This window comes from Paroedura picta, chromosome 2, assembly GCF_049243985.1.
Source record: "Paroedura picta isolate Pp20150507F chromosome 2, Ppicta_v3.0, whole genome shotgun sequence".
NCBI classification, from domain to species: Eukaryota; Metazoa; Chordata; class Lepidosauria; order Squamata; family Gekkonidae; genus Paroedura; species Paroedura picta.
In genome coordinates, this window is record NC_135370.1 from 910,070 (window position 1) to 933,880 (window position 23,811).

Genomic DNA, 23,811 nt, shown 5'->3' on the forward strand with positions numbered 1-23,811 from the left:
TCCGGGCATTTCATCATCAACTTGCTCCCGTCATGCAATGGTCACCTCCAGACTAGACTACCGTAACACAAGACTACCCTAGAAACTGCTCTGGAAACTCCATCTGGTCCAGAATGCCGCTGCTCTGATCCTTACTGGGACCCAGTGGAGAGTACATGTTCAGCCAGTGCTATCCCAGCGGCACCTTGTAACTTTGGGTCTGTCTCTCCCAGTACAGCCCCAAAAGAACGCTAGGCCACCCCGGCAGAAGAAGAGACGGTGATAGGTCTTTACAAATGGATTGGCTGAATTTTAAAACTACATTTCAGATTTTAAAACCAAAATTATATTTAGCTACTGTTTATTTGGGAATGGTAGAGGACAGGAAGGCCTGGAGGATCATTGTCCATGGGGTCGCGATGGGTCGGACACGACTTCGGCACCTAACAACAACAACAACTGTTTGTTTGTTTATTTGTTAGTTTATTATTTGGATTTTTATACCACCCTTCCATACAGCTCTGGCCGGTTCACATAGAATGTTGTAAACATTTATAACAATCATAACAAAGCATGTCAACCCGAACAACATTTCAACAGAACAACAACACTGACATATCCCTGGGGAGGTCAGATGGTTCAGTCTAGGGGGGGGGGACCAGCAATTGTTTTGAGTCCCTCAACCTCAAGCAAATACCTGGTGGAGGAGCTCCCTTTTAACTCTGTTGTAAACTGCCCTGAGCACTCTGGGGAATAGCAGAACAAAAATATAAAAATAAATAAAATTCACCTAAAATTGATGTAGAATCATAGCGTTGAAAGGGACCTGGAGGGTTACTTATTCCAACTGCCTGCCTGCCCTCAGTGACCCCAATTCCATGGCCAGGGGATCCCCTCCCCCAGGAAATTCACCTGCCCACCTCAAAGTGGCGATCAGCATTTCCTTGGGAATGCCAGAAAGGGTCAAAAGAGCCCATCTCTTCTGCCTCCAGTCACTGGTCTGACTCCCGTGAAATGTTTTGCTGAGTTCAGATGGGTCCTGGCAACACTAATTCGCTCCTTTTACACTGGGCAGGTGCCTGGAGCTCCTGGGACTGGGGGTGGAGCTCATTCCCAGTAGCACGAACACTCTTTTACCACAACTTTGTGTGTTTGTTTGTTTTCTAATCCTTTTCTTTTAGCAGTCTGAAGTGCTTGCCATTATGGACGAGGGTGACAGCATGCAGTTTCGCCGGCAACTTCTGCAGGTTGCTGAAGGCTTGGGAAAGGAAGATGTGGAGGGCCTCAAATTCCTCTGCAAAGACTTGATCCCCTTCAGTAAGCTGCAAGCTATGCCAACAGCACGTGAAGTCTTCCAGTTCCTCATAAGTAACGACGTAGTAAATCAGGAGGACGTTTTTGTCATAGCGGAACTTCTCTACAGGATTCGGCGTAATTATCTGCTGCCCCGAATTGGCTATACCAAACAGATGGTTCAAGAAAATCTACATTTGAAAGGGATAGTGTCTGAATTCCGGTAAGTCTTTTGGATCCAAGTAATAAATCCTGCTTGAAATTGTATTGACTGGTACTGATGGATGTAGTTTCAAGTGGGTTGCTGTGTTGGTCCGAAGTAGCACAACAAAAATAGAGTCCAATAGCATCTTTGAGATCAACCAAGATCAACCAAGATTTATTCAAGGTGGGAGCATCTGAGTGCATGCACAGAGTGCACCTTAAAGATCAACCAAGATTTATAAATGGTTGGTCTTAAAGGTGCTATTGGACTCTAATTTTGTTGTTTTAAAATGTTCATGCCTTGAATAAATCTTTGTTGGCCTTAAAGGTGCTATCGGACTCTATTTTTGTTAGATTCAAATGGGTAGCCGTGTTGGTCGGAAATAGCACAATAAAATCAGAGTCTAGTTGGGCACCTTTAAGACCAACAAAGATTTATTCAAGGCGTGAGCTTTCAAGTGCAAGCACTCTTCCTCAGACTATAGATGTGGTTGTTTTCCTTAATTAAATATTTTTATTTAAGGGAGTAAATGGACGTAGAGCTTGTATTCAAATCTGCAGAGGTCTGGAATGGATCAAGAGGGTCAGGAAGACTCCCATACTTTTCTCCTTCCTCAGATTGCATAAAACAAGATTGTTCAGGAGGGCAATTTTGTTCAGGGAATAAGTCTGTAGCATAACGGTAAGAAGATCCAACATGAGGTGGATTGGCTCAGCAGAGAAAGCCAGGGCCTTCTGTTTGCAAGGCGTGAGCAAGGCCATCGAGGTTGTAACACTGTGGGGGTTGTTAATTCATAAGGTTGACTCGAGGTGGGAACTACTTGGCAGCATTTTAAAATGAGTAAATCATGATTGTAGTGAGTCTGTTCCATTGTTAATATTATTCCATTACTCTTGATTTACGTAATACCATTCTTTTTCACCTTTCTTTTTTACATCGTGTCCAATTTGGAGGATCCTCATCCTTTTGCGTTGTTTGTTAAATGTCTCAAATGGTTTTATTGCCTTGCCTTACAGCAGGGGTGGCTCTCCAGATATCCCTGGACTACAATTACCATGAGCCCCTGCCGGCATGTCATGGTAGTTGTAGTCCATGGGCTTCTGGAGAGCCACGGTTGGGCCACCCCACTGTGTTATCTCTCTGCGGCCTTAGCAAGAAAGAGAGGCAATAAAGAAAGCCAATCAAAACAAGTAAGAGATTCCGCAGGCATCCTGTATAATAGCTAGCTCACCCTGTGAGACTTGTCACGCAGACAGATGCTGTATGAGTTGTCGGAAGAGTTAACGGAGAACGATCTCAGATCGGCTGAATTCCTGTTGAGGGGACATCTTCCAAAGAGGCAGTCCACTGTCATGGTGAGTAAGGAATAATGGCTGAAGAACAATTCCTTGATGATGTGGCAATTTAACCTGAGACATTTTAATTACAGTATAAATGATTCATAAGACCAGAGCTCAGGATGGTAAAGACTGTATGATCAAAGATAAGCTGCGGCAGCTTTTTTGCAACTGGGACCTTCCTTCTCCCGCAAGGTCAGGAAGAGAGGTGGGAATCCCCCCCCCCCCCGGATGTCCTCCTGTCCTCGTGGGAGAAAGACCCTTCTCGGTGAAGAACCAGTGGTTGATCTCCCGCAGCAGCTATTTTTGAAGCCATTTTGTGGCTGTACCCACTACACCATGGGTAGTCAAACTGCGGCCCTCCAGATGTCCATGGACTGCAATTCCCAGGAGCCCCTGCCAGCAAACGCTGGCAGGGGCACCTGGGAATTGTAGTCCATGGACATCTGGAGGGCCACAGTTTGACTCCCCCTGCACTAGACGGTCAAAATTCCAAAGGTGCCCACAGGCTAAAGAACTTTGAAGATCACCGTTCTACACAATTGTATGCAGATGATACAGTAATTATTTCATTACCAAAGATGGGACTAAAGAGGGCTTTATGGACATTATTTTGGTATTCTGAAAATGAAATGTCCGTAAATATTGAAAATACTCAAATGGAATGGGAAAAAAAAGTAGAGTCATTCATCATAGCAGCAACTGTGATTAATGCCGGAAGAGATTATTGGCAGGGCACCAATATTGAGTTGCTGCATTTATTGCATTGTTCAGACCAGGGGTAGTCAAACTGCGGCCCTCCAGATGTCCATGGACTACAATTCCCAGGAGCCCCTGCCAGCATTTGCTGGCAGAGGCTCCTGGGAATTGTAGTCCATGGACATCTGGAGGGCCGCAGTTTGACTACCCCTGGTTCAGACGTTCAGGAAGGGAAGGCTGGGTCGCCAGATGTTTAACAACTAACCTACACGTGCACAAGCCCTCGCCATCACTGCTTGCATCCCCCCTCGATTAGGAATAGGCCTCCTCTTGTGCTGCCCCAAGCTATTGAAAAGGCTTGACAGTCCCTCATAATAGAAGAGCTTTTATCGTAGCTCCGTTATGTTCTTTGCCCCCAGGGATGTTGGAAGGCCACTTTTCAGGCACCGTGTGTCCACGCAAAGCTTGTAAATAGGAGTGTGATCAGCTATTGACTCCTTAGGAAACATTTGCCTGGAGTGTGTAAACTGGTCTTATTTGAGAGAAATGTATTTGTCCTCGCGTTGCCCATGTGAGTGTATCTTCTCAAAACATTGTCCAGTTTTTCCTTGTAGATGAAGACTGGGAAATCACCTTTACCATGGCTATACATTTAACTCTGCTTGCAAGAGGGTTGGATTTTGAGAACTTTTTAAGAACTTTGAGTCAGAGGAATAAAAGGATAAGAAGAATAGGGCTTTTAGGTTAACAGTGTTGAGTCTTGCTAAGAAACCTGGTGGAACAAACTCCCCAATGAAACTGAGGCCCTACCAGAACTCAAAGCATTCCATAGAAGGGCCTGCAAAATGGAACTCTTCTGCCAGGTTTTCACTTGAAACCATATAGGGTCATATTACCTGATAAATGTTTAAGAAATTAAAAAAAATATATGTTAAAAAAAATCAATTGACTCCCACCCATTTGGGAAACCCTTCCAGGGCCAGGAAGAAACCCTGGTGGAGGAATCCTGCCATGGGGCTACTGCCCTTCTGCTCTGCTCTGCTCTGCTCTGGTCTGCTCTGGTCTGCTGCAGTCCATTGCCCTGTGTGCAGCTTCCCCAAACTGTTCAGGATCACTGTGCCTTTCTCTTCATATTGTTGTACATGTCTTAAACGTACTTGTTCTTTCGTTCCACGTACACCACAGTGAGGGGCGGCATATAAATGAAAGGAATTTAAAAATAAATAAATAAAATCAACTATTTGGAATTCGATGTGCATGAACACGAGAACTCCACTAGACAGATGCTGCTGAACCTACCGCTGAACATCTGGGTTAGCAGCACTGAAATGGTCCCGGCGTGATTTGGTTGGGCAGTTCATGACCTAGTGGACAGGCCACAGTAAGGTGTTGAGGGCATCCCACATTGTGGCCACACGTCATAGGATTGCCAAGGGATGTGCAGCCTGGTTCCTCATTTGGGACTTGCAGCATGGCCGAAAGTGGTTGCTGTGCCGGAAGGGAAAGGGCCATGGGGCCAAACTGTGGTTCCTCAGACGTCCGTGGGAACTGTAGTCCGTGTGGTCATTCCTGCCACGGTGGATTCTCCACTGCCGTGAGAGAGTAAATGGGCCAGTCCTCTGAATCCGGGGTCATCAGTCCGGAAATAGTCCCGCCACACCTCTAAATTGCCGCAGAAATAAAAGATGATGATCCTGAGATTTTCAGCACCTTAAATTTAGCCTCACATGAGAAAAGTCAGGGGTTGTAGAAGGACCGAGATTGACCCGAGGACTGTGTGCTGGCTTAAGAGGGGCTCCAACACTTGGATGAAAACAAAACATGCGAGAGAGCTCCATGGACAATGGGGGCAGATTGGTTGACAAGGTGTCACGAAAGACTCAAATATATTCCATTTATTCTCTCCTAGTCTGGTGTAGAGCTACTGACAATCCTAGAGAGGAAAGACCTCTTATCTGAGGATGACCTGTCCTTGTTGGAAAAAGTGTGCAAACAAATATCACCCGATTTACTGAGGAAAATCAATACCTACAAACTTAAAAGAGGTGAGAGTGTAGTCGACCATGTGCCATCAAAGTCCGTGAAAGAAACATGTCTAACAGTCGCATCCTGTAAGCAGAAGTGTGTCTGTGCATCTTTGTTGTTTAAGGTTCTCTGACATCTGCAAAAAAACTGGAAATCTCGACTTCATTTATATCCACTGCCTTTCTCTACCCCTTGGCCACCCAATGGGCTGGCACCATTCTCCTGACCTCTGCCTAATCCCCGTTCCCAACCCTGTGGGGGAGGCTAGGCTGAGAAAGAACGGCTGTCCCCAAATCCCCCAGTGAGTCCAGGGCAGAGGAAGGGTCTGAATCTGGTTCTCCCAGATCCATTCTCAGTTTGCACACTGGCTCTCACTCCCCTGCGATGGATAAAAGGCGCCGAAGACGTCCTGAAGCGATCCCAGGCGTATCCTGACTGTACTCCTGTGCTGCAGCATCTCAGTTGTGGGCTGACGAAGGGTACTTTTCACTTGTTCAGTGGAGAGCCCTTGACTGACAGGTCTTCCCAAATGAGATGAAGGTTTCAACGGTTCGGAGTCCAGGCAGGCTCAGACTCGCCAGTCTAGTGACCTAGTTGCCTTCTTGGTCACTGCAGTCCGTGCCTCTTGCAGTTCTCCAGTGACAGAGATTTGTCTCTTGGTCGTGACGGTGACGGAAAGTGCTGTTAAGCTGGCTGCCAACTTATGGTGACCTCGTGGGACTTGAAGGACAAGAGATGAGCAGAGGTGGTTTGTCTGCTCCGCAGAGCCATCCTGGGCTGCTTTGGGGGTCCCATCCAAGTCCCTGTCCCGGGCTGACCCTTCTTAGCTTCTGAGGCCTGATGCAGTCAGGCTAGCCTGGGCCATCCAGGTCGGGCCAACTGGAAAGCCCTCTGGAGTGGTCTCACACCATTGCCTTCTCCAACAGGCAGGTGTCTCTCCAGAAATCTCAGGCCGGATCTCCACCATTCTCCCTGGTCTCCCTTTTTAAAATTCAAAGTATTCTGGGTCCTTAATAGCACACTGCTTGCACAGACCCTGTCCCTGAGCTGTGGCCCCTTCTGGCTTCAGGTGGCAACTTCTGAGATACAATTCTAACCTAGCAGGAGCTTTTATCAGCACCAAATTACCTCAGTTCCCAAAAAGGGATGCCTTTAAGCTAGTTGATGCTGCACTTGAAATCCTGGTGTAAGCTTCTAAATTCCCTTGAGGAGTGGCCCATCTGCAGATTTCTCGGCCAGCTCATTTCTTGAGCATTTCTGTGTGCCGCCCTATTAGAATCACTGTTATTTAATTTGGTTCTTTGTAGGCAAGAGAGATCCTAATTTTTTTTTGTCTGCCCTGTCTTAAGTTTCTCTGTCAGTACAAGAAAGCAAAGAAACCGAACCCTCTTCAGTTCGGAAGTCATCTTTGGAAGGTTCTAGCCTGTCTGCTGGTAACCAGGTAGGTTGTGTAGAAGCTGTCATCTTTTGCTGTCTCACTTGGACGGAGAAGATGATGTTCTGTTAGCATATTCCATAGAGTTAGCACCTGTGTGGCCTCCACTCCGGCCTCTCCTGTGGATTCTTTATAGCCCAGCCACCACAATTTATACCCCAGCCACCATGATCCAATTAAAAGGGGGACACAAGCTTTAAATTAAAGATTGGAAGCATGTAAGGGGGTGTGCTCCCTAAAGGGGTCTTTTCTGGAAAACTTACAAAGGCTGTGTTTAGGCGTGAGGCTAATGGAGACTCCTGATTCTTAAGTTTTTGACAAGACACAGGTGGTGATGAACCACAGAAAATCACATCTATAATAAGGTAAATGTGGTGGATGGATCACTTAAATATGGAAAGTAAAGCTGGCTTTCTAATAAACAACCCCTGAGGGGAGATTTGATTCCCCTTTCTTTGGGAAGGACCCCTCAGCCGGTTCAGGGCTGCCCTTCTCTCTCCCAGAGCGCCTGACCCAGAACCTGCAGGGCCCCCGTGAGGAACCTCAGGCCCTTCCCAGCATGCCTCTTGCTCACGCTAAAACAGGGGTAGTCAAACTGTGGCCCTCCAGAGGTCAATGGACTACAATCCCCATGAACCCCTTCCAGCATTCGCTGGCAGGGGCTCATGGGAACTGTAGTCCATGGACCTCTGGAGGGCCGCAGTTTGACTACCCCTGCACTAAAACAAGCTTTCTTCCCTAAGCCAGCCCTGACTTGAAAGCTAACCTGATGCTAAAATCCCTGCCCCAAAACGGAGATGTTTCTCTTCCCGCTTCTTAGCTGAGGCTGGCTCAGCCCCTCCCCTCACCATTTTATCTGTAAGCCGCTCGAGCCAATATTTTTGGGAAGGGCAGGATATAAATCTAATCTAATATAAAGAAATAAAACCAATTCATTAAAACACAATAAAATCTATCAATTCTAAAATGCTTCTCCATTGCACCATTTCATTCAGGTTGGCACCATCTTGCTGGCAGTTTTCAGCTATTTTGGTGGCATTTGGGAGGAGCCTATCATGGAGCTGAGATGAAAGCCACAGTATAAAAACCAGTAAAAACCAGAAAGAAAGAAGCCCAAGCCATTGGGTATGAGCAGCATCAAAATCAATCATCAAAACTCTCCATAAAACAGAAGCAACCCATTAAATATCTGGCAAGATAAAACCTATTCATTAAAAGCTTAGGTCCTGGTTTTAAAAGAAACCTTTTAGCGTTAGTGTTTAAAGATTATTTTAAACTCCTGAATACTCAGTTCTGGGAGGTAGTTGCATGTGTGTCCATCAAGGCTGGAATGGTTGTGGTGAGAGAGGGAAGTGAGACGAAATGGAAGGAATAATTTGTGATCTGGGTCCCCCGCTTAGCATCTTGTCCCCCTCGGTCCAGGCAGATATCTGAATGGAGCTTGTGCAAAACAAACCTCAGCCGGTGGAAATCTGATGTTATGTCCCTTTTCCCTCCTGAACAGGAAGAATCTGTTGAATACCCAACAAAAAGTCTTGGTAAGTCTTTGTTGAAATTAGTAGCCCTATCGAGTGATGGATGGTCTTCTACACGCGTCTATTCTGGTGTTCTGGCATTCCTCACCGGTTATGTCTAGGCATAACTGCTGTGTGAATATTGCCTTTTTTTGGGAGCTGTTCTGCTGATGTGGACATGTGGGTTGGAGGGTGGAACAATTAGTGTAGGGGTAGTTAAACTGCAGCCCTCCAGATGTCCATGGACTACAATTCCCATGAGCCCCTGCCAGAAAATGCTGGCAGGGGCTCATGGGAATTGTAGTCCATGGGCATCTGGAGGGCTGCAGTTTGACTACCCCTGGATTAGTATATGTCTGGGGAGCAATGAACACTAAGCAGTTTCCCCTCCCCCAGAGTTGCTGAATTTTATTCTTCACTTGGGATTCTGCTTAAATATGAAATAGCATAAACTGTTGGGAATGCTTCATGAGCGTTTTGGTGGCTATTCATCACCCATTTATTCAAAGCACATTCATAGATTGGGAGTGTCGTCAATTCAACTGAATTCAAGTCTAGTAGCACCTTTGAGACTGGCAAGATTTTATGGGTTTTAGCTTTCAAGAGTCAAAGTGCTCTTTGTCAGATATTTCAGGTATCTGATAAAGGGACCTTTGACTCTTGAGAGCTTATGCCCTGAAAACCTGGTGGGTTTCAAAGGTGCAACTGAACTCCATCTGTTCCTCTGTAGACCAACACATCTGTCCTCTGAAACTGTCTTCAAAACTAGAGCAGAAATAACTAGAACTCCTACCAGTTCCCTCACATTTCTCCCTTCCCCAAGACTAAAGGATCTTACAAAAAGACTAAGACAGCAGTAGAGCACCCCCTTTCCATCAGGGCCATAGAGCTAATCACACAAGACCAGGGGAAAGGAACCTATATTTTTCATGGTCAGGAGACTAGAGAGCCATCCTGGACCTCAAGTTTTGAACAAATTCATCAAGCTACATCATCTCTGCATGGAGACCTTAAAGTCAATTGCAGAGGCCCTCCAGCCAGGAGACTTTCTGACCTCTCTGGACCTCCAGGAGGCCCACCTGCACATTCCAATACTTCCTCCCCACAGGAAGTTCCTCGGGTTCTGTGTTCAAGGCATCCATTATCAGTAGAGGGCTCTTCCGTTCAGGCTCTCATCCGCACTCAGAGTCTTCACAAAGATTCTTATAGACGTGCTCATGTCCCTAAGAATGGAGGGCATCTTAAGAAGAACCGTAGCAACTCTTCAGCACTTTGAGTTCTTAGTAAATGTTGTCAAGAGTTCGTGAACACCAACACAGAAATTAGAGCATTTGGGGGTAATTGTAGACACACAGCAGAACAAGATGTTCACGACTCCCCAAAAGATGACCAAGACAAAACAGTTGGCCGTGTCAATTATACAGGCGAGGCACACCGATCTCCTCCAACCGGCCAGCCTCATGGGACTGCTGATCTCCAATGTGGAGGCATCCAGCTGGGGGAGATTTCATACCAGGTCCCTTCAAGCATTACTCAAACTTTATCAGTTCCAGACAGCAAGGGAAATAGGTATGTCTACAAAGGTTCTTACCAGCACGAAGCTAGTCTTACGCTGGTGGACAATCTTCAGCCATTTGAGTCAGGGAAAGTTCCCAAGGAAGAACAGATCTTTATGGACGCCAGCCTCCTCGGCTGGGGAGCTGTGTGGAACAGCCGGGACATACAGGGATGGTGGTCCACAGAGGAGTCCAAACAAACCATCAGTGTTTTAGAGTTGAGAGCACTCAAACATTTTGTAGGACAGACCCATCCATGTTATGTACTGGTAAGAACAGACAATGCAGCAACCAAGGCCTATATAAGCCACCAAGGGTGTTCAAGGTCACCCAGAGGGAAGCCTGCAAATGGTTGGAGTGGGCGGAGAAACAGCTCGCCTCCTGAAGGGCAGAGCACCTGAGAGGCACACTAGATGTCCAGGCGGATTTTCTAAGCTGGCAGACAGTGACAGTCTCAAGGAGGGAGACTTCCCTGTTAGTCACCAGGACAATGGTGATGGACCTTTTTCCTCCCAACAACAATGCCCAGATCCCATGGTTTTGCACATGGTTCTTTCATCCCATGGTGGAAATCACAGATGCTCTTACGGCAGTGTGGCCCTGTGGTCTGATGTACGCCTTCCCTCCTCTGCCATGCTTGCCAAGACTGTTGAGTAAAACAGAGTCCCTAAAAAACGATGCTCAATAAAGAGATTTTCTTTCAACAAAGTCTGTTTATTGGGAGTAATTGACAGGCCTCTCACCATCACAAATATTCTGGTATGGTATATCATGCCTGGAACGATGTCATAAAGGCACTATAACCGAGTATGTGTGACCACCGAGTGTGCATTCTTGTAATGTGCGTAAATGTAGTCTTTGTGTCCTGTTGCTAATTAGGCATACAAAGCTAGGTCCAAAATTAGGGTTTCCAGATCCAGGTTGGGAGTGGAGCCTGGGGAGGACAGGACTTCAGCAGCTGAAGGTGGCTTGGAATCCCCCTTCCGAAGCACCCGTTTTCTCTAGGGGGAGCGGTCTTTGTGGTGTGAAGATGAGCTGTGGGGTTGAGTGCTTCAGCTCGGTTTGGCTGCCTCAGCAATCACCAAAGCCCGAGGCGGCCCGTGGTGCAGAGAGGCGAGGCGGTGGTGGTGCACATGTAGTGTGCAGCCACCGGCTGGTGCACCACCCCTCCTCTCCGTGCTGCGGTGCTGGCCGCCTCGGGCTTCAGGGATCACCAAGTTGACCGAACCAAGCCAGAGCATTCAACCCTAATGAGCTGTGATTTTGTTGTTGTTGCTGTTATTACCTGCCACGCCCAAGCAGGCTTGTGGCGGGTTACAGATGTCTAGTTAAAACCCCCCATTAAAACCCTATTAAAATGGACAAAAAATACAATACAATGGACCAACAACATGGCGTAGAACACCCCCCCCCCCAACCTCTACCCCTACCCCTAACTTCTAGAGGGAGGAGGCAGGAGAGATGAAGTAATCAGGTTGCAGCTTAACACCAGGGGGGGCCCATCGATCTCCCCCCATTGCCCCGGCCTCAACCGTAGACCTGGTGGAAGAGCTCCATTTTGCAGGCCCTGCGGAACGCTGGAAGGTCCAGGGGATTCCAGGGGATCCTGGTCCCCCCTGGAGGTTGGCATCACTGTCTTTACTGGTCTGTTGTTGTGGGTTCTGGAAGACATAAATGTAGGGAGATCTCCGGAGCCTCAGCTCAATCTCTCTGATTCCAGGGGGAGGGGCCTGAAGGCTCTGCTCCGAAATCAGCCCCTCCCCTCTCCGTGTGTCCCGTTTAACGGTTGTTCTTCCCTCCTGTGGGGATGGCTGTTAGCATTAGGAGATAAATTTGAAGAAATCTATATGTAAATAATGGTTGAGCTCAGCTTTGGCTTTCTCAAGTTATAAATATGTGTGTTTGACTATGCCTTCAACATCCACTTTGAAGCAACTGCGGGCTCTGCTACGTTAAAGGAAGAAGGCGTCTGGTGAGTGGTGGAGTATTGCACCAGGAAATGAGGCAGGCATCCCACCTCTAAATCCAAGTCTAGTTTCAGCAGGAGCCTGTTTTGGGTCCAGCTCCGTAAAAGAATCCGTGGAGATTACTGGAGGAAGGAAACCGGGGGTTCTTTCCAGCGGTATTTAGAAGAGAAATGCTTCCTCAGAAAAATGTCTGTAATTTGTGGTCGTGTATGCAATTGTGGTTAAAGTAGGCAGAGAACACTCACGGCGTGTCTTTGATGACCCTTGTCTTGTGTTTTGTCCTTTCTCCCGAAAGATTCTGGCAGCAGCCTGAGGGAGCTCATTGGTCACGTCCAATCCTTTGGATCCAATCAAGGTTGGTCATAAGGTGCTCCGTGAGTGCCAGATTTCCTTCCTTGAAGCCGCCCTGCCTGTTATTGCGGAAGGGAAAGCAATTTGGAAGGGAGAGTTGAGCGGAGACTCAACAGGAGCATGCCCAAGGGACAGCCTCTCTGGGTATTGGCCCTGAAGAGAGCTGTGTTCCACTACTTCCAGTCTGTTGGTCATCTCTGGCCCCAGGACACTGTCTCTGAGGAAGTGTACCGACACAGGAAAGCTCATCCCCCTTGAATAAAACTTGGCTGGTCTTAAAGGTGCCTGGCCAGACTGTCGATTTATCCCAAAGAAGAGTGCTTGGCCTCAAAGGGGCTGCAAAAGAGCACTCTTCTGCCGGCCCTCTGCTTGAGACCAAAAGGAACAAGCCGAACGTCAGATCGGCCTCTCTTCCCTCCTCTCTCCTTCCCTACCAGGGGAAAGGTCAGATCTTTTTAAAAAACCTTATGGGAGCCCTACTCTTAGCAGTAGAATGACTGGTTATTGAATTTTTAAAACTGTTTTTATGGTCTCAGCTGTGTAAAAACTCTGTTGCAAGCCAGCCCAAGTCAGCTGTGCAGGGAGGGGTGCCCTAAAATCAGTGGCTCAATCGCAGGCAGGCATGCCTATGCAAAAGGAACAAGCACACCGTTTTGAGCAGGGGTAGTCAAACTGCGGCCCTCCAGATGTCCATGGACTACAATTCCCAGGAGCCCCCTGCCAGCATTCGCTGGCAGGGGGCTCCTGGGAATTGTAGTCCATGGACATCTGGAGGGCCGCAGTTTGACTACCCCTGGTTTTGAGGTTCTGGAGTTGCAAGTAACTAGTAATTCCAATGAGCACGGGATGTGGGTGTGATGTTTAGGAAGGTGCTGTCTTAAAATTTATCGAATTTAATTCAATAATAAACTTAAGATAAAGAAAAAAAGAGGTATATGCACAGTAACTCACCATCCCACTCCCCATCTGCCGAAGTTCATAAAATCAGCATTTCTGTCAGATAACTCTCTAGCCTCTGCTTAAAATCTCCCAAAGAACAGGAACCACCTAGGAACTGCTCTTACTGTCAGGAACTTCTTCTGGATTCTTTGGAATTAATTTCAACCCTTTGGTTCTGGTCTGATCCTTTAGGGCAACAGAAAACAATGCTCCATCTTCTCCATGGCAGCCCCTAGAGTATTTGAAGATGGTGATCATATCACCTCTTAGTTGCCTTCTCTCCAGGTCAAGTTCTCCAGGTCAAGCTCCCTCAACCTTTCCCCATACAACTTGGCCTCCAAACCCCTCATCATCTTTGTAGCCTTCCTCTAAATCTTTCCTCAGTTGTGGTGGACAAAACTGAACACAGGACTCCAAGTGAGGATAAACCAGAGCGGAGTAAAGCAGTACCATCACCTTGTGTGATCTGGACACTATACTTAATACAGCCCAAAATCCCATTTGCCTTTTTAGCTACCGAGTCACATTGCTGACTCACATTCAGTGTACAGTGTACTAAGACCCCCAGATCTTTTTCACACGTATTAGTGCCGAGACAAGTCTCACCCATCATCTAGTGATGCATTTGATTTTTCTTACCTAAATGCAGAACTTTACATTTATCACTATCAAAATTCATTGTAGCCCAGTTTTCCAGCCTGTCACGATCATCCCGGTATCCTGATTCTGGTGTGTTTGCTACCCCTCCAAGTTTAGTGTCATCTGCAAATTGAATGAGGACCCCCTCTGTTCCTTCATCCAACTAATGTATGAATATGTTGAACAACACAGGGCCCAGGACAGTTCCCTGATGTACTCCAATCATCACTCCATTTACAAGGGCCCTTTGGTCAACCAGATCTGTCAACCAGTAGCAGGATCCTTACCACATTTTACCAACTTGTCAATAAGAATATCATGCAGAACCTTACCGAAAGCCTCACTGAAATCAAGATAAACAATGTCCACAGCAGTCCCCTGATCTAGACAGGGAGTAAATCCCCCCCCAAAAGAGATAAGGTTAGTCTGACATGACTTGTTCTTGAGAAAGCCATGGTGACTCTCAGTAATTACAGCCATCCGCTCTAGCTGTTCAAGGACTGACTGATGATTTGTTCTAAAATTTTGCCAGCTATAGACGTCAACCTGACGGGTTGGTAGTTACCAGGATCCTCCTTTTTCCCCTTCTTGAAGATGGGGACAACATTTGCCCACCTCCAATCTTCTGGCACATCACCTGTTCAGAAATGCTGATTTTATGAACTTAGGAAGATTGTGAGTGGGTGGGCAGGTAGTTGTGAGTTCCTGCATTGTGCAAGGGGCTGGACTAGATGTCCCTGGGTGTCCCAGCTCTATGATGCCATGGGTCCTGGGCCCCCCTGGCTTCTCTTTGGCCTTGCTGCCACTTGATCCAAATCTCCCCATGTGGGATCCAAATCTCCCCATGTTAATCCTTATCTTTGGGTCTTGGCGTGAACAGTATTAGTCATTGAAAGCCATTAGTCATCCTTGCCGGCTCTTGGCATGATCACCTGTAGTTATCCTCCTGGACGCTTCACACACTGGCTGTGAATTGATGACTGTTTCCCCCTTTTTAGTCTTCATAACCAGTTCATAAAACTTTTATCATGGAATAAGGGAGCCGCCTGTGCATCAGAAAAGAGAACACGTGTCCCTCAAAATGTTTAATTTAAAAGAATGTACAAGGGAATAAGATCCATGGAGCAAGATGATGTGTGTGTGTTTGAATTGTTATCCTTTTTTATTGCCTAAACTTTTAGGGGGTTATTTGAACAAAAACATACACGTGCTTAATTAGGATTTTAATTGCCAATTTCTTTGCCATGTTTTTTTTTTTTAGATGTCAAAGCAGGGAACGTGGTTGGCAGCTCAGAACAGACCTTTCCAGTGCGCAAACAGGATGGGGAATCAAAAATGGCAGCCGAGGTTAATAGCTCCACTCAAATCTGTCCCTGTATGGGTTTAAGATCCGTGAACTTCCTTTCGTTGTTTTCAGTTTGGTCATTTCTACACGTGGCCTAATTCTCTTGCCCTGTTTTCGGAGCGGTGGGCCAATCCTACAGCGACTAAAATGGTGCCTGCTGTCCCACGCAGAACCCCCAACTCTGGCCTTAGTGACTAAAGGAGTGCAAGCAGGGCCTGCCGATCAAGTCATGGACAAGCCGTGGGGGGGGGGGGCAGTCCAGGTGGCCGAGGAGCTTCTGTCCCTGGAGATAATAGTCCTGTGTCCAGGTCACCATAACAAAAGCCCTTTTTGGGCCTTTGGCCTTGGGTGCAGGGGAGAAACCAGGACCACAGATGCACACAATTTTTATTTTGTCTGAAAGGCGTGTGGCCCCTTTCAGACAAAAGGAGAAGTGTTCTGCCTTGTGTGCCCATCACGTGAGAAGCTGAAATGGGACCTCCGCTTTCAGAGGCGTCGTGGCAAAATGAATGCCAGGTGCGGAGGGGTAAAGTTTTCAGGTTTCTCAGACAGTGACAGTGCTGGCCCAGGTGGACCTTTGGGCTGACCCAGCTGGGCGGCTCTTAATTTTTGAATTGGCTTTTTAGGAGGGAATAAGGGAGTTGGCATAGAATAAGTTACTGCTGTCAGGAAGACATATTTCATGCTAGGACTGCAGAGACTGGCATCCACCCCGGTTGAGAGGACCTTGTTTTGAAGCCTGTGGATATGGGAAAGTGCTTCTGCTCTCATGGTGGGAGACTCTTGTGTTCCAAATGGGCATAAGGCCTTCTTGTCTTCTTGTTCCGCAGCAGTATGAAATGGACGTGCCATGTAAAGGACACTGCCTCATTTTTAACAATGTCAACTTTGAAGGGCATCTTGCAGAGAGGAAGGGATCCCAGAAAGACGTTGGTAAGCCAATGAAAAGGAGGCGCTTCTGCATCGGTGTAGTGGTCAGGAGTGCGGACTTCTAATCTGGCGAGCCGGGTTTGATTCCCCGCTCCTCCCCCACATGCAACCAGCTGGGTGACCTTGGGCTCGCCACGGCACTGATAAAGCTGTTCTAAACAAGCAGGTATCTCAGGGCTCTCTCAGCCTCACCCACCCCACAGGGTGTCTGTTGGGGGGAGAGGAAGGGAAGGTAACTGTAAGCCGCTTTGAGACTCCTTCAGGTAGAGAAAAGTGGCATATAAGAACCAACTCTTCTTCTTCTTCTTCTTCTCGCCTGAACGGAAAGCTCTTTATCTGTGTGCTGCAGGGAAACACTGCTGGTGGCTTCAAGCCTTTTGTGCCCTTCCAAGTGACAGCTTTTTGTTAGGGGTACTTTGGAGGAAACTCTTTCTCTACAAAAGAGAGGTGTGTGTGTGTGTGTGTCTTGAATGCAGTGCGTGGATTTTTTTTAGCTCCAAGATAGTTGGCTGCAGTAAAGGGACTCATGCCCATAAATGGGAAGTGATTCTGTCAAGAGTCAGAGAGGCCCTTCCTTCCTTCCTTCCTTCCTTCCTTCCTTCCTTCCTTCCTTCCTTCCTTCCTTCCTTCCTTCCTTCCTTCCTTCCTTCCTTCCTTCCTTCCTTCCTTCCTTTTTCTTTCTTTCTTCCTTTCTTCCCTTCTTCCTTCCTCCTTTCCTTTCCTTTCCTTTCCTTTCCTTTCCTTTCCTTTCCTTTCCTTTCCTTTCCTTTCCTTTCCTTTCCTTCCTCCCTCCCTCCCTCCCTCCCTCTCTCCGGGGCGCCATCCACTGCTGCTGCCATCAGGGCCAGCCTTGGCATGGCCGGAGTTGGGGCAGCTGCCAGGGCCCCTGTCTACTAGCCCCCTCCGACGGACTTGCTCGCATTCTGCCGTCAGGGTCTCCAGCCGCACCCTCATCTCAGTGTCAACAAGGAAAGGGGTACAGGTGACTCATGTTCAATGTATGGTCTACTAAGACTCCTAGATCCTTTTCGCACATGCTACTGCCAAGACATGTCTCTCCCATCTTATATTGGTGTATTTGGTTTTTCCTACCTAAATGCAGAACTTTACTCTTGTCCCTATTGAACTTCATTTTATTCAGTTTAGCCCACCTCTCCAGCCTATTTATGCTGCTTTTCTCTACCAGAAGGATCTCAAAGCAGCTTCCATTTGCCTTCCCTTTCCTCTCCCCAAATCAGAGACCCTGGGAGGGAGATGAGGCTGAGAGAGCCCTGAGATTACTGAAGAAGAAGAAGAGCTGGTTCTTATATGCTGCTTTTCTCTACCAGAAGGAGTCTCAAGGTGGCTTCCATTTGCCTTCCCTTTCCTCTCCCCACAACAGACACCCTGTGAGGGAAGGGAGGCTGAGAGAGCCCTGAGATTACTGAAGAAGAACAACTCTGCTCCATCCTCTCTACATTGTAGCCTTAATATCATTGAGTGATTTCCATGGGGCTTGAGCAAGCTCAAACTCTTCTCTGGATTGCATTCACGATCCCCCCACTCATTGTCTTGCAGAAAGAAGATAAAACCAATGCAGAGGCATTTCTCCATTATCCTCTCCAGTCTCTTCTATAATAATGCTAACTTTCCATTAGAAAGCTGATGTCAAGTGGTGAAAGCATGACCATGGTCTACAAGACTTTTGCAAATGTTAAATCAGTGGGATCCCTCTCTTTAAGCCTCTGTATGTATATTGTAGGGATCTTTTTCACCCTAAACTCTGCCTCCCTCTCCCTCGCCCCCTTCCTTCTCTCAAACAGAGGAACTGGAAAAAGTGTTTAGATGGCTCGGGCTAGAAGTGGTGACGTACAACGACCAGACCTCGGTAGAAATTCACCAGCAGTTGCAGAAGTGGCAGACGTCCGACCACTGGAAGGACAGCAACTGCTTCGTCTGCTGCATTCTGTCTCACGGCAGATCTGGAGAAATCTACGGGACGGACGCCCAGCTGATCCCCATCCGCACCATCATGTCCTACTTCACAGCCAACGTGTGCCCGCTGCTGGCCAGGAAGCCCAAACTGTTCTTCATCCAGGCGTGTCAAGGCGAGAAGACGCAGAGGCCCGTCTACCTTGAACGGGACTCGGACGAGCGTGACCTCCTGAGCGCAGACGCCCAAAGCGCAGGACCCCCCAGCCAAGCCCAGCCGAGCATTCCAGAAGAAGCAGATTTCCTCCTCGGCATGGCCACTGTGGACGGCTACCTCTCCTTCCGGCACACGCGGGAGGGCACGTGGTACATCCAGGCGCTCTGTGCCAATCTGCAGCTGCTGGTGCCACGGTAAGGCTTCTGTCGGCATGCATTTTATTGATATTGATGTTGATGTTGATATTATTTATATACCGCCCTTCCCGGAGGCTCAGGGCGGTTTACATAAGAACGTAAGAACAGTACATGAAACAGTAACATGTAAATAACCATACAATAATAATAACTAATAGTTGTAATCATATAACAATATAACAGTATAAACAATATAAGTGCAACAGGTCCAGAGCATACTGGTGGAGTTCTGAGGGGGGGGGCAGGGGGGGAGCAGGGGCCCTTCAGTCGCTGTTGAATATGTCTGGTCTCAGCCAAATGCCTGGCGGAAGAGCTCCCTTTTGCAGGCCCTGCGGAACAGTTTAAGCCCCATCAGGGCCCGGATCTCCTCCGGGAGCTCCTTCCACCAGGTGGGGCACGTGGGAAAGTGCCAGCATCCAGGAGCCCCTTCAAAGCTACAGCACTCACTGCTTCAGACTGACGCACAAACGCTCCTTCCTTGCCGCACCCTTCCGTGCTCCTGACTCTGGCTCTTTTCTTCCGCTGCAGTTCCGGCTAACATGGCTGCCCCCTTGATCTGTTTTCATTATCTAATTGACTTCCTGGAAGCAACTCTGCAATATAGGCTAGGCAGCTAATGCAGTTGGTAAATCAGTTTTTGTGTACTACGCCCAAAGATAGATACACAGCTGTAAATAAGTAAAGTGCAGGAGTGTTTTTCCCCTATCAGGGATGGGGAGAGTTTCTCTCCTTGCTAGAGAAGTAGTCAGCAATGAGACCTTGGGAAGGGATCTTGCAAATGCCTCTGTCCTTTTCTGCACTCACATTTTCCCCGTTCTCGATCTTGCCAAATTCTAATCGATTTGAAGCCGGATCTTCCAACAGATCTGCAGCCTTTCTTTTTCCCAACCCGAAACAGGTCCCACTCAGTCTGTGCCTTCTGCACTGTATTTTGTCCCAGTTGCCAATCTCTTGTCTCCTTCCCGCTTGATTCCGGGGGGGGGGGGGCAGAGCAGTGGTCACATGAAGCTCCAGCCAGCATTGAAGGAGCACAAGTCTAGAGTGGGCTTTATTTCCTGCCTTTTGTCTCCGGACACAGCCAGAGCAAGCCAGGGGAGGGGCAAGTGGCACATAAGGCTGCTTATTTATTTTTATTTTTCTTCCACCTGTGCGAGTGGGGGGCGTGTAGAGCGTCAGCAGCAGGAGAGAGAGGAACGTGGGGGGGAGACTCCAAAAGGCAAACCTCTGTTCATTGAGGAGCACAGTCACTTAAGCACGATCCCAAAAATGAGGGCAAAAATTAAACTTGCGAGGGAATGGCAACCGGGAGCCCCAGTTTTCCTGCAGTCTTTGAACTGACACCCTAACCCAGGGGTAGTCAAACTGCGGCCCTCCGGATGTCCACGAACTACAATTCCCACAAGCCCCTGCCAGTGAATGCTGGCAGGGGCTTGTGGGAATTGTAGTCCATGGACATCTGGAGGGCCGCAGTTTGACTACCCCTGCCCTAACCAGTCAGCGACCGACTACCATGATACGTCAGCATTGGAAGCACAGAGAAGGGGAAGGATGTTAATCCAGCAAAACGCCGACCTCTACACTTGTAATCCTGGGGCTCTTGGAGTGTTTTTCTCACAAGTAGCAAGTTAGATCCACTCCTGGATATTGCAGAGAAATGTCAGGTCACTGCGGATTCTATCATGGAGTTTACAGAGGGAAAATTTAAAGTGCCCCAAATCAAAATGGAAATTGAATAAAGTGCTGAGGATTTATTCAGGCTTGGAGAGGATAAACCCCCCAGGGCAGGCAATTCCTGGGCTTTGCTAGTCCAAGGAGGAAAATTTCTCTGAGTGAGGGCAGCGTCTTGAGTCCCCACCAAATTGACACCCCCCCCCCCAGCAGTCTGGGCTGCCTGGCAAGGCTGATTATCTTGGGGAGGGGGCATGAATGCAGCTGTCATCCCCTCCCCCCTGTTTCTCTCCTCCCATTCTTGGCAGCAGAGACACCGCATGCAAATGTTTGGGGTTTTAGGGGCCGTGGTCTCCAGTTCCGACCTTGCAATTGACTTGATAATTTCCCATCTGCCCCAGGGACAAAGCCTTCCTTTGTTCCTACTCTGGAAATGGCAACTGGTCCAGGATACAGCCAGGATGGTTCTCAGTCCGAATACCCTGGAGGGCCTCCATTCACCTGGTCTCCAAGCCGCTGCACTGGCTCCCAGTTGGCTTCCAGATCTGGTTCAAGGCTTTGGTCTTGACTTTTAAGGCTTTATGTAGGCAGGGCCCTCCGTATGTAAGGGAACGCCCATCTGATTAGGTCCCTCAGAGAGCCCTTTGATCGGCTAACGCAGAATTTGGGTTCTTTATTTAGTGATTGGCCAACGCTAACTGGTTGGTGGTCCCTGGCCCCAAAGAAATACACTCGGCCTCAACCAAAGACCAAAGGGCCTTTTTGGCCTTAGTTCCCACTTGGTGGAAGGAGCTCCCTGGGGAGATCAGGGCCCTGGCGGAACTTCAGCAGTTCCGCAGGGCCTGCAAGACAAAGCTCTTCTGCTACACTTATGACTGAGGCTAGTGGAGCCAAAGTACACTAATATTTGATTAGGGCCTCCCTCATTCCTCCTCCCCCTTGGGAGGGGATCGTTCTAATTTCAGTTCATTTTATATGAATTTAAACTGTTTTCAGTATTTTAGTGGACTTCCGTGGAAATGGTATGTTCCCGGTTTTTATATTGCTCGTTCTATTAATGCCTGTGTTCGTTGCCCTGAGAGAAGAGGGAAGAGCCTCTTGTGGCGCAGAGTGGTAAGGCAGCAGACATGCAGTCTGAAAGCTCTGCCCATGAGGCTGGGAGTTCAATCCCAGCAGCCGGCTCAAGGTTGACTCAGCCTTCCATCCTTCCGAGGTCGGTCAAATGAGTACCCAGCTTGCTGGGGGGTAAACGGTAATGACTGGGGAAGGCACTGGCAAACCACCCCGTATTGAGTCTGCCATGAAAACGCTGGAGGGCGTCACCCCAAGGGTCAGGCATGACTCAGTGTTTGCAAAGGGGATACCTTTATCTTCATTGCCCTGAGGTGTCCAGTCGTGAGGGAGCGGTATAAAAGTTGCATAATAAAAAGATAAATGTTTTGTTGGTCTGAGAATGCCTTTTGTTTGCTCTGCAGAGGGGAAGACATTTTGTCCATTCTTACTGAAGTCAATAAAGAAGTCAGCTATCGTGCAGACCCCCAGGGGATGCAGAAACAGATGCCGCAGCCTGCGTTCACCCTGAGGAGAAAGCTGGTCTTCCCCGTGCCAAAGGAGCCCCCTCCGTCCCCGCGGCAGTAGGGACTCATTTGGGATTTGTGGAATTGCAGAAACTATTACAGAGGACTACTCCATTCTCTCGCTTCTGTATGTTTTGCACCAAGACTTAAGATGCTGAAGATTTCCATTTTTAAAATTTGAATTCTCCCCTTAAGCACAAACCAGTTTTTCTCATGGGGCTTCATCCATGTCCTGGTGACTCTTCACGGCCATTTTTAAAAAACAAATACCAGCCAACAGAGAACTGCTCAGATTCACAAAAGATTTGTTTCTCCCCCTCTGAGGTAAACTTCTTTCACAGAAAATGGGACCGGCCCCACCTGATCCCCAAACAGGGCCTGATGTCGTGAGGCCTTCGCTGTTGCCTCCTGTCCACACCACAGCTCTGTTCCGTTCCACTCAGGGGTGCCCGTCAGTCCGAAGTGCCAAAAGTGGGAGCCTGAGGTGAGCTCATGACCTCCTCAGTCACGGGTGCCGGCCGCTCTTCTGTGCCTTCCTGCTGGGCTTTGAGGCCCCTACGGAAAACAGCAGGCTGCACTGCAAAGCCCTCGGCCTGATCCTGCCACTGGGATGGCCCAAGGATCATTTCAGATTGCGTGGCCTCAAACCTCCCTTGACTAGGGAGGGGAACAGCCTCTGTGCGGCAGGTGTGTTTGGGAAAGGGCTGGTGCTCCAGGGAAGCTGTTCCACAAAGGACGTTTCCAGACAGCTCAGCTGAGGTCTGTTTTTCCAGCTTCCGGAAGCGCCTGTCTGCACTCCATTAGATGGGCAGCGTATTTGAACTGAGGCCTAGCCAGGCTCAGATCCCCCCACTGTGAAACTCACAGGGCTAAGAATTTCACCAGCCTTATCTGACCTACCTCACTGGATGGGTTTTTCTGAGATGAAACTGGAGGAAAGGAGTGTGTGTGTGTGTGTGTGTGTGTGGTGTGTGGTGTGTGATTTGAGTTCCTTAGAAGATAAAATGTACTCCTAGTGGTCAAGCACTAATTTTGCTCAGTAAACTCTTTTGTATAGCTACTGTCAGTGGATCAGGAGACCTTTTCCCACACGCCTGCATGAGATTAAAATCCAGGGAGCTGATCAAAACTCAGGGGAGGTGGGTTGCAGGCCTTTTTAAGAAGCCCAAGTGAAAACCAGCCGTTGAACATAGATGCTGTGTCATCTGGTAACAGACGTAGTGAAGGTTGTGCTGCACAATGAATTCATGGCTCACACCTGAGATGTTTGAAAAGGAAGAAGAAGAAGAAGAAGAGTCTGCCTTCCTACCCAAAACACCAAGCTGGTGTAGCCAAGCCTCACAAGCGAAGCCTCACAAAATGGTCTCGACCCTGCTGGCTTGTTCTCCTAAGGCATGCTGGGTTTGGGAAGGCCAGCATGAGCCATTCTGTGGCAGATGGAAGGAGGGTTTCATGATGGGAAGAGGATGCCCTGAAGGAGGAAGGAGGAGGGCAAGGAGGCCTCAGACAAGCAGCTGCTGTTTGCTGTACGCCCCAAAAGGGCACCAATAATTACCTCAGTGTGATTTACCATGGAAATCCGAATAAAGAATAAACTTTGTTCAAAATTGCTGTGCGTTCTTGGCATCTCACCTGGGGAGAGGATGAAATTGTACAAGCTGATGCATCCGAAGTGGCTATAGCAAATTCTAGCTTCTGGACCCTGGAGTGTTGGGGGGGGGGGGGTTTCTCCTCTACCTACGGATACCTGGGCCCAAAACTTGACGTGATACCAAAAGTTCTTTATCACTTGTAAACGGGGCTTGTTAAAGTCCCATTATGCTCATTGCTAACACACATACTTGCACCTCTGAGAAACTGGTAAGTCCCCATTGGTTTCAGGGAATCAGCTTCAGGATCAGCATGGGATCAGTGCGGTCTCTAATGCAGGGGTAGTCAGCCTGTGGTCTTCCAGATGTTCATGGACTACAATTCCCATGAGCCCCTGCCAGCAAACCACAGGCTGACTACCCATGCTCTAATGGATC

At 48.2% G+C, this 23,811-nt stretch overlaps 1 protein-coding gene across 2 annotated transcripts; it reads left to right on the forward strand.

Moving 5' to 3' along the window:
- The first annotated feature begins 1,142 nt into the window (after window positions 1-1,142).
- On the forward strand, window positions 1,143-23,391 carry LOC143828973 (caspase-8-like). 2 transcript variants are annotated; one of them, XM_077319146.1, is made up of 10 exons: window positions 1,143-1,495; window positions 2,730-2,832; window positions 5,423-5,558; window positions 6,888-6,979; window positions 8,478-8,511; window positions 12,306-12,365; window positions 15,201-15,286; window positions 16,115-16,217; window positions 18,017-18,536; window positions 21,683-23,391. In XM_077319146.1, the coding sequence occupies exons 1-10, from the start codon at window positions 1,182-1,184 to the stop codon at window positions 21,843-21,845; spliced, it is 1,611 nt and encodes a 536-aa protein (XP_077175261.1). In that variant the 5' UTR covers window positions 1,143-1,181; the 3' UTR covers window positions 21,846-23,391. The 2 variants fall into 2 exon arrangements, with proteins under 2 accessions (XP_077175261.1, XP_077175262.1); XM_077319147.1 differs by having other exon boundaries at window positions 16,118-16,217.
- Window positions 23,392-23,811: the final 420 nt, after the last annotated feature.

Excerpts from the sequence above, each read along its gene's own strand:
- LOC143828973 (XM_077319146.1), top strand. The coding sequence starts at position 1,182 with ATGGACGAGGGTGACAGCATGCAGTTTCGCCGGCAACTTCTGCAGGTT. Across the intron at positions 12,366-15,200 it reads ATCCTTTGGATCCAATCAAG|ATGTCAAAGCAGGGAACGTG; the intron begins GTTGGTCATAAG and ends TTTTTTTTTTAG. Across the intron at positions 18,537-21,682 it reads CTGCAGCTGCTGGTGCCACG|AGGGGAAGACATTTTGTCCA; the intron begins GTAAGGCTTCTG and ends TTTGCTCTGCAG.